The sequence below is a fragment of the Euleptes europaea genome, chromosome 3 (genome assembly GCF_029931775.1).
Source record: "Euleptes europaea isolate rEulEur1 chromosome 3, rEulEur1.hap1, whole genome shotgun sequence".
NCBI classification, from domain to species: Eukaryota; Metazoa; Chordata; class Lepidosauria; order Squamata; family Sphaerodactylidae; genus Euleptes; species Euleptes europaea.
Window position 1 is genome coordinate 90,075,534 of NC_079314.1, and position 13,834 is coordinate 90,089,367.

Below are 13,834 nucleotides of genomic sequence, written 5' to 3' on the forward strand. Positions count from 1 at the left end.
TGGTTGGTGGTAACCAAGGGGAACTATTTGCTCCAAAGAGGCTAGAGTATCTCAAGGTCCACATATGTATAAAGGTGAAGGTCCCTCATGTGGATTTCATAAATCAGAGGCAACACCATTCCCTTACATTCATAACCATATATTTGTCTTGCATAATCCTTTAAAGTTACTTGTAATATACTGATATTTGTTAGCTTGGCAGGGGAGTTTCTATCATGCAATTTCATTCTACCCAACATCAAGATCTCAGCTTTTGATTATTCCCATATGGATTGCCTTCTCTTCCTGCTTTGTCCATTATTATTATGCTAAACTATTCTCCCTGCTTTCAACATTCTGATTCTCTATAAAAGAAAATGCAGACAGCTTCTCTAATGTTGATAATGGGACGTTGATAAAAACCGATCAGGTAATGTGTGAAATTTCCCCAGTTGTCTTCATGGATATTTCCCACCTTGCCAAGAAGTGGGTGACATCAAATGTTGGGGACATTGATCTTCAAAAGCAGGTAGGTAGTGTTCATCCTCCAACAATTTCCTGATTTATTGTTTTGCATCTCTAGCATTACTGCACATCCTTTCTGGGTTTAAGGCACAGAAACCTGGAATAATTGCTCACTGTTTCTCAATGACATAGAGAGTGGCTAGCAATTGTACATCCATCTGGTCTAACTATCATGTTTATAACTTTGTCTCTACTAATAATGTTATCACCAGTATTTTAAATAAGCAAAGCGAGTCTTGTACTGACTGGTGAAATGGTTTTATATATACTACGAGGCAGCTTGTCAGGTTGTACTAAGGTACCCATCCCTCCCCCCATTTCTCACCTGAATATAAAGATAAACAACATGAGGAGCATGCAGAAAGTAGCCACGTTGTCCATGGTCTTCATTAGCACCACTAGCTGACGCCGCAAGGCGGGCATGAATCTCACCAGTTTCAGCACCCTCAGCAGCCGAAATGTCCTCAGCACTGAGAGGCCTCCATCTGCCTGGCCGATGATCTCCCAGATACTACAGACAAGAAACAAACAGAACAAGAGAGAAAGTGTGCAAAGATTACAGTGAAACATTGAGGAAGATGACAGAAAAGGATCCAAGGAGAGGATGAAAGACAGTTTGCAAATTAAATGGAGTGTGTTTGAGAGACCTCCAGTTAGGGTACAGAAAGTCCCCGTGTGTGTGTGTGTGTGTGTGTGTGTGTGTGCGTGTGAGAGAGAGAGAGAGAGAGGGAGAGACATAATGAATTTCCATATCAATCACTGTAGTCTGTCTTACTATATGAAAGAATTTTGTGTGCGCACTCATATAAGTAATACAAAATCAGTCTGAATTAATCATGTGTGAACAAAGCATCGCTGTAATAGATAATCTTCTGAATCAGTGTTGTGTGTGTATGTATAAAAGGAGATTTTTAACTGGAAAATGTGCACATGCCTGATTGCTCCTGCTATAGGAGAGACTACACTTTTCATGTGGGGAGTTTTTCAATTTTTAAAGCCTCGACTTCTCCGAGTCCCATGGTGCTCACTTGGTGGTTCAGAGAGCCAGATTTGCAATTATCATCAACCAGAAGAGCGACATTTACTTCCATCCGTGGTGTGAGGCCTGCACCCCAGGGAGGCTCACAAGTTATTTATTCCACAAACCCCACCAGGCTAGGTCTTGACCACTTTCCTAAAACATGGGGCAGATGCCCCACTGGATAATGGTGCTCATAAGAGCCACAAGTGACATGTCAAACACAAGGGGCTCCTGAGCCACTGAGTATCCCTGTCTAGTCAATTTTATCTTGACTCTTCCCTCTGTCAATTTCCCTAGGTACTCTTCTAAAAGCAAGTTCCTTCCTTGAATCTATATGGAGCTCGGATTGTCCATCTCACATTGACTGGCTCAGGCTCATACAGTGAATTTCATGGCTCATATTTGAACCCAGGTCCAACACTATAGCCATTGCACCCCATTGGTTGTCTGGTGCAGGATTAGGTGCTGTTAACTTTCTGCCAGTGCAGCAAAACAGACTGTGGTTCTGCTCCATTGGCAGGAGCCAACTCTAGAATGGAAACTAGTGCAGGAGCAATGACTGTAAAGGAATCTTCCACACAATAGGAATACATAACTTATGCATGACAGTGAGAAAGCAGGATAGGGGCAGGGTTCCTTCTCACTCATTGATCCAACTCATTGATCCAACTCATGCTCATTGATCCAGTGAGTGGAGTTGCCATGGAGCAAGTTCTTTAAAAGGGGGTGGAATTGGCAGAGAAGAGAGGCTAAGGGCTACTTCCCCCATTCTTTAGATTCTGCTGTATCTGTAGGTACGGAGGTGCAAACTATTCCTTCTGTACCACCTATGTACAGGACAGTAAGTCTGAAAGACTCATAGAGGCAACAGAAGGACATCCCTGGACAGCTAGGATGGTGTACGGGTTAGCATGTCAGACTAGGGAATAGGAAACTCAGGTCTGAATCCCCACACCTCCGTGGAAGCTTGCTGTATGACCTTGGGCCAGACACACATTCAGCCTAACCGACCTCACAAGGTTGTTGTGAAGATAACATAGAGGAGAGGAGATCAATGTAAGCCACTCTGGGTCCCTGCTGGGGACACGGCAGGGGTATAAATGAAGTCAATAAACAAATAATAAATACACTGGTTTTGCATAAGGTGAAAACAACATTTATGGCGCTTGAATGAATTAAGAGTTCACAGGAAAGCTGATAGCAGAGTGGCTGATATCGCCTAGTTCCTTTACCCTGTGCATTAGCCCCTGGAGTTTTCCTGCTCACCTTTTTGTTCTCAAGAAAATACAAATCAAGTTCATGATCTGCAGATGGATTTCTAATGCAAGGCAAGGCTGTGTTTTGCATGGAGACCGCTCTCTTGGGAGCAGGCTGCAAACAAGGCAAAGGATGCACAAACAGGGTATCTTTGACTGCACAGTCTGGCCAGAGACAGGCCAAAACTTTTCGGAACTTGGGGCAAAAAATCCTAACAGCACCTAGAATTATGAGAAAAGCATAATAACAAATAATGATACTTAATGGTATTTAAGAGTAGCTTAAACTAATGACTGAGGCAAGATCACATTACTTTGCTTAAAGCTAGGGCCATGCACAGATCTATTGGAAGCGCGTCATATAGTTAGCTGTGGCCCTCATGTATGTCTCTCTGTGTGTGTCTGCCAAATAAAAACCCACCTCATGCACCTGACGAAATGGACTCTAGTCCACAAAAGCTTATTCTAGAATGAAAACGTGTTAGTCTCTCAGATGGCATAACTGGGTTTTTTAAAAAATGATTTTTGTCACCTGATGATGACGATGATGCTGTCAAAGATGTTGTAAGGGTTGCGAAGATAATCAAAGAGTCCAAAGGCAGAAAGTTTCAAGATCATCTCCAGGGCGAACATGCTGGTAAACACCACATTGCAGATCTCCAAAATGTTGGTTAGTTCTTCTGGCTGTAGGAGACAGAAACAAACAAAAAACATCAAAAGCATTTTGGAAAGAAAACTAACCATCCACATACTTTCCCACATCATGTGCAAGCAATGGGATCAGCTGGGTGCAGTGGTTCTCTCTGGGGCTTCCTTGACAATTATTTTCTAGAACAATAAATGTATATCAGCAAGGTTCCCCCCACCACGATATCCCACTATTTTGTGACCTTTTCTTCCAATTTTTAACTGGTGACTACTTGGTGACCTTTAAATTCTTAGACCTCACTGTCACTGTAGTTTATATCCTCCAAATAATGATTTATAGACTTGCTTTAGAGTTACCACTCTGGAATTAAGAAATGTTATTTCAGTAAGTTTAAGCAAGTTGCAAAAGAAACTATCGAATGACTGAGGATTTAATATACTTTTCATTCTAATATCCCATTTTTATTGTGTTGAAACACTGGACATTCAGGAACATGAAATAGAACTGTAGACGAGCATCCCACTGCAAATTTGAAATTGTTTCTATCTCCGAGAAAGGACCTGAATGTATACTGAAGAACCCTGGGTTGGATCCATGAGTATAACAGCACTTACTCTAGCAAAATGACATCTCTATAGGCAGTGGGGCTTTTTAGGCTGATTCCGCCCACTAATTTGCCCACTACACTGTTTCTGAGGGAACTCTGAACTCCAGGAATAAAATTATTGGGGTGTGTGTGCTCAGCGGGAATGTTTTCCTACGCTTGCAGTAATTTGAACCCAATTCCATGTCTATTCAGTTTGCATCTCACCACTGGAAGTGGAATGAATAATGTGGGGATAATGGTGCCATTTCCACCAATCTGGAGCTTGTGACAATGTAGTAGTTTTTTAAAAAACAAAACTAAAATCAGTTCTGAAGTTTGGAAAGATGGCCCCCTATTCTATCTTGAGACACCCATTCCATTTGGAATTATGCAGACGATGAACCTTCCTCTTTCTTCTTGTTTCAATTTTTGCTTCAGTTTTTTTCTTTCCTTCATAATTTATCCACTAGCTTTTTGCTGGGCCTGTTCTGGTAATCTTTCCTCATAACTCTCTCTCTCTCGTGGTCTAACTAAATTACCCGGGGGAGTATCAATGTGCGTGAATTAAGCAGCAGGCAGAGAGGACCAGCCTGCTAATGTGTGACGACAAGGAACAGAAAGACCAGGAAAGGGTGAGAAACAAGAGGAAAGAGAGAGGGAGAAGGAGTAGAACAGAAGTGCCCCTGGTCCCTGGGACCCTGGTGATGTCTTCTCGCATAAAAGCAACCAGCAAAATACCTGTTAGTATGATATGCTGTGCATTTTTTTCCCACAGAAGTCAGGGGAAGCGATACGAATATGTGACCCTCATTCTGACAGCCATAGCATGATATTTACGTTCTTGAGTATAAAAGTATAAAAGCAAACATCCGTACACACAAGCCCATATCAAAGTTCCATAGACTGGTGTGCACAAAGATGCTAGCCTTCCACACTGCTTTCAGTTTATGTGTAACATATGTAAACAGGTATATTAAAAAGTCCCATTCCTTCTGCATGCCAGACAGCTGAGATGAAAGTTGCAAATCATCAACTGTGAACAAACTCCTCCTAATGAAGTCTGTGGTGACCTGTGCAAACTGGTACATAGTAGATGGAACAATGCTTCTTTTTCATTTAAAGGTGGAAAGATGTGTAAATCAAACAGCTCAGCTTTGTGTGCGTTAAGACAGAGAGATCAGGATTTAAATCTGGATCCTTTACCATCACCCTGGCAGCTGTAAACAATTTCCACTTATTGGGGCAGAAAAATACAGTTCTGCTTCTTCTTTGGCCTTAATAAGTGACTGAGTGAATAGACTGGGGCCCTGCTTCTCAGCCACCTGCCCTCCAAAGCTTCCTCCTGGGTTTCCATTCCAGTTCCTGAGAGCTTTGTCCCACACAATTATCTGTTTACTTGTGCCGAGTGGTTTTGACAACGGCTGTCCAAAAAAATCCCCTTCTTCGTTCTGAAAAAAGCAAACCCCATTTCTCTCCGCCGCCTCCTAATTCATTCCCACACTTCAATATGATCAGTGACCTCATGCTAATTTGAATACAGAAATGTGGGGGGAGGGAAAATGGGACATCTTCCCTGTGTCAAAGGATTTTTATTAAAGTTGCCAGTTCCCCTCAATGCAAAAAGGTGGAGTGATCTGTGTGTGCGTGTGTATCTGAGGGGGAGGGGGAGAGGAGAAAGACTCAATTTTCATCTGTAATTATGTTTGAATAATCAAGCAATAAAGGAAGGACTGAAAGGCAGAGACAGCAATATTCGTTAGAGAATAAGTCTGCAATCCTATTCGCACTGGAGTAGCCTCCATTGTATCCAGTAGGGATTACTTTTGAGAAAGCAGATATGGGATCAGGCAACACGGCATTCCCAGTCCCACAGGATCACTATAGCTCTGCTGAGCAGTGGAAGGACAAGTTACTTTAGAAAAGAAATATATGCTGTCTCCTCAAAGGCAATCTTCCCTTTATTTCTCTCCTTACCATCTCCTGGGCCATAGAACCAGAACTCTTTGATTATTTCACATGTCCCCTTTTGCTTTGTGTCTTACTTTTGGATTATTTGCCTCCTTCCACAAGATGCTCAGATTCTGTCATGGGAATTGGCTGCTCATACCTGCAAAGATACATAGCTATAGCTATCTTTCTCTCTCATTCTCATCTTTTTGATCACTAGTGTACCCTCTAAAGTGTAGTGACTTGCATAGGTTTGACTATTCAGTGACTTTCCAAGTTCAGGAAGAAAATAATATTTTGTGTAGGAAAATCTTTTGTCTAGCCATTTTGCCCTATGACTGAGGCCAAAATGTATCTCCCAAAGTGTTTTCAAGTGGTTCCAAACCACCAATACCATTTTTGTAGCTGCTTAATCATGTGGATTTTGACTGCCAATAACATTTAATTTCTCAGAGCTGATACATGTATCAATTCCCAAAATACATTTTATTTCTGTTTTTACTCTTATCTGTATACTCATGATCCTTCCAGGCCTGTAAAGGCACCTCACCACTTTGTTAAAGGTCCCTTAGAGTTGTTATGCAGGTCACTGTCTAGACTGGAGTCTTTCCTTTAAGCTAGGCATAGAATTTAAGCCAGCATCTCCTTTAGCACAGGAAGAGTTGGCAGAAAGATGTTTTTCTTCTTTATGATCAGGCTAGTTTAGTGCAAATTTGAGCTCAAACTGGAAAATGGGCTCCATTCATACCAATGCTTGTCTTGCAGCCACAGAGAGACTCCTGGTTCTCTTGAAAATGGGCACAAAGATCAAAATTGGGTTTCATCATGATGAAATCTATAATTTTACTCTGAACATGTACACTAACTGCTGCTATTTTCTCACTGTTTTTTTCTCTTACTTAGCTTTAATTTTTTGTAAGCTACTCTTGTGCACTTTTAAATGAGAGTGTGGAGTAGAAATGGTTCAAACAGACAAATAAACTTAAATTAGGATATGTTGATCTTGAAGTGCCCTGACCTGGATAGCCCAGGCTAGCCTGATCTTTTCAGATCTCAGAAGCCAAGTAGGGTTGACCCTAGCAAGTATTTGGATGGGAGATCTCCAAGAAATACCAGGGTTGTGACACGGAGGCAGGCAATGGCAAGCTCCCTCTGTACATCTCTTGCCTTGCAAATCCCACCACGGGTCGCCATAATTCAGATCTTGAAGTAATACATCACTTTACAATGCATTTTATACTTCCTTTTCTTTTATTGTTTTAACTTTGATTGGAAATTATGATGCAACCACAGACACATGTTTTACTGGGATCTTAATTTGCAAGCTAGACACTGCACTGTGTTATGTTTCATATTTTTCCTTGAGCTCTTGAAAATGGGTGGAGGGTCAAGGTGAGGTTTTGAACTTGAAATATGGAATGTTTTCCAACATGTGCACATCAGCTTTCATTCTAGTATCTCAGCCTTCAAGGCAGAGATATTGCATTGTGTTAAGTTTAATAATGTCCTCTTGAAAATGGGTGTGGTGGTTGAGTTGGGATTGAACTTGAAACATAGAATCATGTCTCAAACATGTTCATCATCTTTCATCACAATGCCTCTGCCTTCAAGAAGGATTTTGCACTGACTGTGTTTTTCATGTTTCCTGGCCTGCTTGACCACAGGTGTGCATGCATGAAGGGGGGGAGGGAATCAGGCTGTTCTTCAATACAGAACGATGTCTTTAATGTATAATTTTGTTTTTCGAGGCAGATATTGCATTTCATTGTATTTTACAAGAGAAATGGATGATGGGAGTGGAAATCAAGCTGGTGTTTGCCTTGAAATGCAAAAAGTAGTCCTGAGCATATACACCAAAGTTCATTAGGACTCAAAAGTTCATTGATATCAACTTTCACAAAAGATATATTGCATTGTGATTTGCATTTTCTTCTCCCCATGTGAACCTGGGGGAAGGTTTGAGCCACAATGCAAACTTGAAATGTAGTTCTGAATGTGTGAGTCAAGCCAAATTTAATCCTGATATCCCAATGTTCAAACCAAATTATCAGGTTTTTGTTTTGTTTTTGCTGTCAAGTCACAGCCAATTTGTGGCAACCCTGTAGGGTTTACAAGGCAAGAGACGATCAGAAGTAGTTTGACATAGCCTGCCTCTGCATAACAACCCTGGTATTCCTTGGTGGTCTCCCATCCAAATACTAACCAGGATCAACCTTGCTTAGTTTCTGAGCTCTGATGAGATTGGGCTAGCCTGGGTTGCCAGGTTAGGGAAATTATGACATTACAAAAAAATGCTGAATGGGTAAAAGTCAAACCAAAGATCTTGCTTGGCTTATGAAAAGGTAGAGCAGTGGGGGAAGGGGAGCCTCGAGAGCTCACCTACTTAGTAAAAAAGTAAGACTACATAAGAAGTGCTCCAGTGCTGGAACTGTATTAGGTTACGGGGAAGCACAAAATCACTCAAGATATAATGTAAACATACAAACATTAGCAAATAAAATTCACTGAACGGCACTAATGATAAGAGAAAATTATCTTCTAAGGTACCACCTGCACAAGAGATGGATTGACTCAATAAAGGAAACAACAGCCTTCAGTTTGCAAGATCTGAGCAAGGCTGTCAAAGATAGGACATTTTGGAGGACTTTCATTCATAGGGTCGCCATGAGTCGGAAGCGACTTGACGGCATTTAACACACACACACCACCTGCACTCACACAACTACATTCCTTATGAGAATCACAATAATGATGGGTATGCTCTATGAGAGAATAAACAGCAAGTACCAAATATAGCACAGTAATGCTTGGGAAATGCAATACCCCCCCCCCAAAAAAAGAACTGCAGCCTTGAAAAAAGATGGGTGGTCTGCATAACAAGTACATTTATTGGGCTGAAGGTCAAAACAGAGGAAATATTGGGAGATGTGTGATCAGATCAACCTAATATTTTTTAAGGTAGAGGGAAGATGGGTTTTAATTTAAATAACCCTCCCACATGTTGTAATTACCCCTAAAAAGCAACAAGATAGGCAAAAGACGTCTGCCTATCTTTTTCCTTTTAGGGTTAATTAAGATGAATGGTGGCACGACTGTGGATTTGTTCAGTGAAATTAGAAGGAATAAAGAGTTAAACTCCTCTTCCTCTCCTGTGCACCCCAATCAAAATCAGACCCTCAAATGGCTGATATTAGTATTTTTAAAATGACTGGAAGATCTCATCACTGTTCTCCCAGTGTATCATTTGTTCCGACCCTCAAACCTGATTGTGTAGAAAGATTATGAAGGCAAATTTTCATTTCTCATACAGTGTTTATTTCAGTGTTTATCTTCAAGGAACTCTCCACCACAAAGGCACACATTCAAATGTGTTAAATGTGCCTATTTTCAGCAGAGAACACGCCTGACCTACTTGGATGTGCACCATATAGATAAATATAAACCTGAAGTCGCAAATGCAAATTCACTCTGGTGGGGGGGGGGGGAAGCAAAGCAAAGACACCAATTTCAGTCTAAGTTGAAAGATTATGTCAGTGATAATGAGAAATGTAATGTGGTGCCGGGGAGGGATATAATAGTGGATTGCCCTTCTCACTCCTGCAGATGCCTTTGCTCTCTCCCTCCTTCTGTGTCATAGCGAGGGATGGATGTTTTAACAGTCATGCTTCTGTCTCCCTTACAGAAAAGGTCACCTGTTCCTGCTCACTCTCCTTTCCTCCCTGACATCTGTTTCTCTAGACAAGTGCAAACCTGTTAATCTTTTTCTAATGGTCCATCAGTCACTCTGTGGAATGGCCCTACCCAGTGAGACGGGTAAGGAAGAGCGAAATGCAAGAGAGGAGCCTGAAGATGGGGAACAAAGGAGAAGAAACAATTTTAAACAATCACATCATGGGGAGAGGTAGAAAAGGAATAACAGAGACGAAGACTGAAAGAGAAAAAGGAACACAAGGGAAGGGGAAAGATGGGAGGAAGCCAGGTGAAAAAATTATTAGGTAGCAAAAGAAAGAAAAAAGCAGGAAATAGTCTTAGGTACACACATATAGCTTGAGATAACAGACCCAACAGAGTAAAACAGATCACACATTGTTGCCGTTGCTGCAGAGATGCAAAATTAGACAGAGCGAAAAGAGTTTTGGGCCTCAGGTGCCATTTATACATTGTCTGGAGATCCTTGGAGGCACATCCTCCAAGGGACCCCTATCACCTCTGAGACTATTAAAATCATTGTAGGTTTGCCTGACTTCTCATGGAGCTGATGGCTGTGACAGGAAAATGGAGACACTTCATTCTGGAACAAATCACAATCATTCTCCCACATCCAAAATATTGGCACTGCTGAAAGAGTCTGGTGGAAACTAAAAAAAACAGAAAACATTTATTACAGAAAATTGGAGAATGAACACGACTGAATGCTCATTTGTGCCCAATAACCTAAAAGCATCAGGAAGCTGCAAATTGACTATCAAAGTGCTACAAGAAGAAGGGGGGGACAGCAAACACAAAACCCTCTTAGAAATAGAAATGATAAAACAAACAGCTTAGAGATGTAAATCTAAGCTAAGCATTACAGAGAAAGCTAGTTAATAGTGATTGTTGGCAGGATGATAGGTTCAGTTTATCCCCACCTGTGCAAAATGTCATAGGGTAGAATCACTTTTTTCTACTATGTATCAGGGGGTCCAAACCATGGAATGACCCTTAGCAGCTGCACCCTATAATCCGAGAGTGATGTCCTAGACATCTTCTATAGTGTTGTATGGGGGCCTGGAATGTGCCACTTTATATCACATGTTGCCGCTTCCTAAAAACAACGCCATCTCATACAGCCACTAGGATAGCCTGTGTACTCAGGCCAAGCGCTGATTATTTGACACCATCTGTATATTAAAGCAACAGACAAAAACATGTGCATCACAATCCATTCCCAGATTGTGACTTAAGCCGAGTATGGACACAGAAGCTTTGTTTCAGTATGTATACCTGTAAGAGTGGCAAAAGAACTTAGAACATAAGAAGAGCCCTGCAGGATCAGACCATCTAGTCCAGCATCCTGTCTTACACACTGGCCAACCATTCTGGAGGTCCAGCAACTGGGCAAAGTGGCCAAGGTCTCTTTTACAACTTTTATTCATTTTGCCTGGGACAGATGTTAGGCTAACTCATCTGTAATTTCCCAGTTCCCCTCTCAACCTCTTTTAAAAAACTGGAGTAACCGTTTAAAACCTCCTGTAGCATAACACAAGAAGTGCTCAGGTTTAGAATTCCAAAAGATCTGTAAGGCCACATGAAAGCAAACCTGTCCTCCTTAATAGCGCATGCGTTTTAGTTTTACACAGCGTTATTACTGAAGTAGTAGGACAACCACTCATTCTGTAGCTGTCATTTGAAAAGTTTGATATGGTGGCTTCAACCACTACACAGAAGCCAGTCCTTTGTGGGAGTCAGCCATGCATGCAGCTAGCCAAGCATTACCTTGCCCCTTAACAACTAGGGTTGCCAGGTGGCTTATAATAGCAGGCAATTGCCCACCAATTCATCAGCCGGCTCACAGCAAGGATCGCGTGTGGCTGCAAATAATGCGATCCCTTCACTTCCAGTTTACTTCCAGAAGCGCCGCAGCATGACAGGACGATTTACCACTCAAATGGGGGTTTGAGTGATAAATCATCCCATTGCACTGCGCCATTTCCAGAAGTAAACCGTAAAGTTTTACACCTTACAAAGTAAAGTGACAGGATTGCGTCGCTTGTGGCTGCGTGCGTGCGATCCCCACAAAAAATCTCCTGCTGAAGGAGAGTGGGGACCTGACAACCCTACCCCACACCCTCTCCTAGCTGGTTCCAGGAGTATTCTGACTACTGGGGAAACCAGAGTCTCAACTATTTAAGTGACTCATCCAAATAGTAGCCTTAACCACACAGAATATTTGTTAATGTTGACCATCCTGTGAACAGTAATCTGATTCCATACTAAATCACCTTAATAAATAACATTACAGAACCACTTATGGGCATATTGATCTAAAATGAGAGGCACCAGGGTCAGCCCTGCCTAGAACCCACAGCCTCTGCCCCTGTGTATGATCTCACTGTGGTCTCTCAGGGTTAGGACAAACGTCTTCTTCTGTACTTCCCCAAGGCCACTCTAATCTTTGTTATTATTTCACATTTTCAAGGGCTGAGGGCTTGGCCTTGAAAAGAACAAGCTCTGGGACTAAGCCATGTTGAACCCTGGCTCAAATTAAACTCTTCCCAGAGGTCCTAATAAGCACTCTTGTTTTGTTTGTGGTGCATGCTGCTCCATAAATAGCTCTGACATTATCCCTGAGATAGACGAATTTTGAAGAAACAATTCTTGATCTCCCGCCCACATCTTCCTCTAGCTATGTGATTTTCAAATAACATATCCCTTATGCAAACCTTGTGTGTTTATAGCTTTTGAATACCAGTAGATGATTATTCTGATTGTCCTCTGCCCCTAATCATCACCAATCAAAGTGATACCGATTCAGCTTACTTAATTTTCCTTTTCTGTCCAGACCCTTCTGTTTTTATGCAATTTATGTTTTTTAATTGCTCTCTTCTGAGTTAGGAGACATTTTTCTAAGACTGAGGCGCCTCCATTAGCCCTCATTATACAAAGGTGCTGATCAACACAGGGCAACCATGTTCATCTTTAAAAGGCTATGCCCACAGGATCTAATTCACAACAGATTCTGTGCAATGAGTATGCCATAAACATGCAGCAGGTTAGTCAGTGAATGTGGGCAATTACCACTCTTCAGCAAAAATGCTGAGATAACGTTGCCGTTTTACACATTTGTCTGCTTTCGCTGTCTCCATGTAGGATTTGGCAGCACTCTTACCTAATCCAAGGCATAACTTGAAATCTCATAAAGGAACTGGTCCAAAAATGTGTATGTGTGTGGGAGGAGAGCTGAGTAAATTCAGTGACAGAAAACCGCTCCGAGCACTCTTTGTAGGTGCATGGGTGTGGGGCCTGGAGTACTCCTGACTACAGAGATCAGTTCTCCTGGAGAAAACGACATCTTTGGAGGGCAGGTTCTAGGGGTCCCCAACATGGTGCCTGTGGGTGCCATGGTGCCCATGGATACCTTTCCTGGTGCCCACCAAGTGTTTTTAGAATGTGGGTGGGGCTTAGTGGGGCTTTTGCCCAGCAGATAGGGTTGCAAGGTTGCTCCTTGCCACCGGCAGGAGCTTTGCAAGGGTGTGGCTGGTGGCTGCGATCGGCACACACACAAACCTACACGATACGCCGTTGTCAGTTCCGGGTTTACCCAGAAGCAACATGGATGCTCTAGTAATCTCTCCTGAAACTCTATGGAAACCATATAATTTCCATAGAGTTTCGGGGAGGATTACTAGAACGTCTGTGTCACTTCTGGGCAAACCCGGAGGTGACGTTGGCGCATCGTGTGGATTGTGTGCACGCCGATTGCTCCCCCCCACCTCCGCGGCCCTCTTCTGCCTGCTGACTGGCTGAGGGTTGGCAGGCAGCCCAGTGGATTGGCAGGCTTTTGTCTGCCCCCACCGGGCAGTTGGCAAGCCTAACAGCAGGGTTTCTGATTGCCCATTGGAAATCTGTTTGTCTGTGCAGATTAAAATAACATTGTTTCAACAGTAGTGTTCTTTTATTCTCTCTCACTCCTCTTTCCCTTGGTATTTTTAAAACTACCCCTCATATCCCCATTTCTTGGGCTTCTTCTGTGTGGTTGGCTCCACTCCTGCAGCAGCCATTTTGTGGTTGCGCCCACCACCCTGGGTCAGAATTCCAAAATTGCCTACAGGCTCAAAAAGCTTGGTGACCCGTTCTATGACACCTCACCTCCCTCTCCTCCCCAAACTTTG

General features: G+C 42.4%; 1 protein-coding gene across 1 annotated transcript in view; it reads right to left on the reverse strand.

The window, feature by feature from the left end:
* The window catches only part of CACNA1I (calcium voltage-gated channel subunit alpha1 I), a 183,910-nt gene that overhangs the window by 77,572 nt on the left and 92,504 nt on the right, over nucleotides 1-13,834 (reverse strand). Inside the window, exons 9-10 of the mRNA XM_056846177.1 lie at nucleotides 3,314-3,465; nucleotides 830-1,015 (exon numbers count right to left, since the gene is read on the reverse strand). Of these exons, the coding sequence (XP_056702155.1) occupies nucleotides 830-1,015; nucleotides 3,314-3,465 (338 nt within the window). The remainder of the gene's footprint in view (nucleotides 1-829; nucleotides 1,016-3,313; nucleotides 3,466-13,834) is intronic.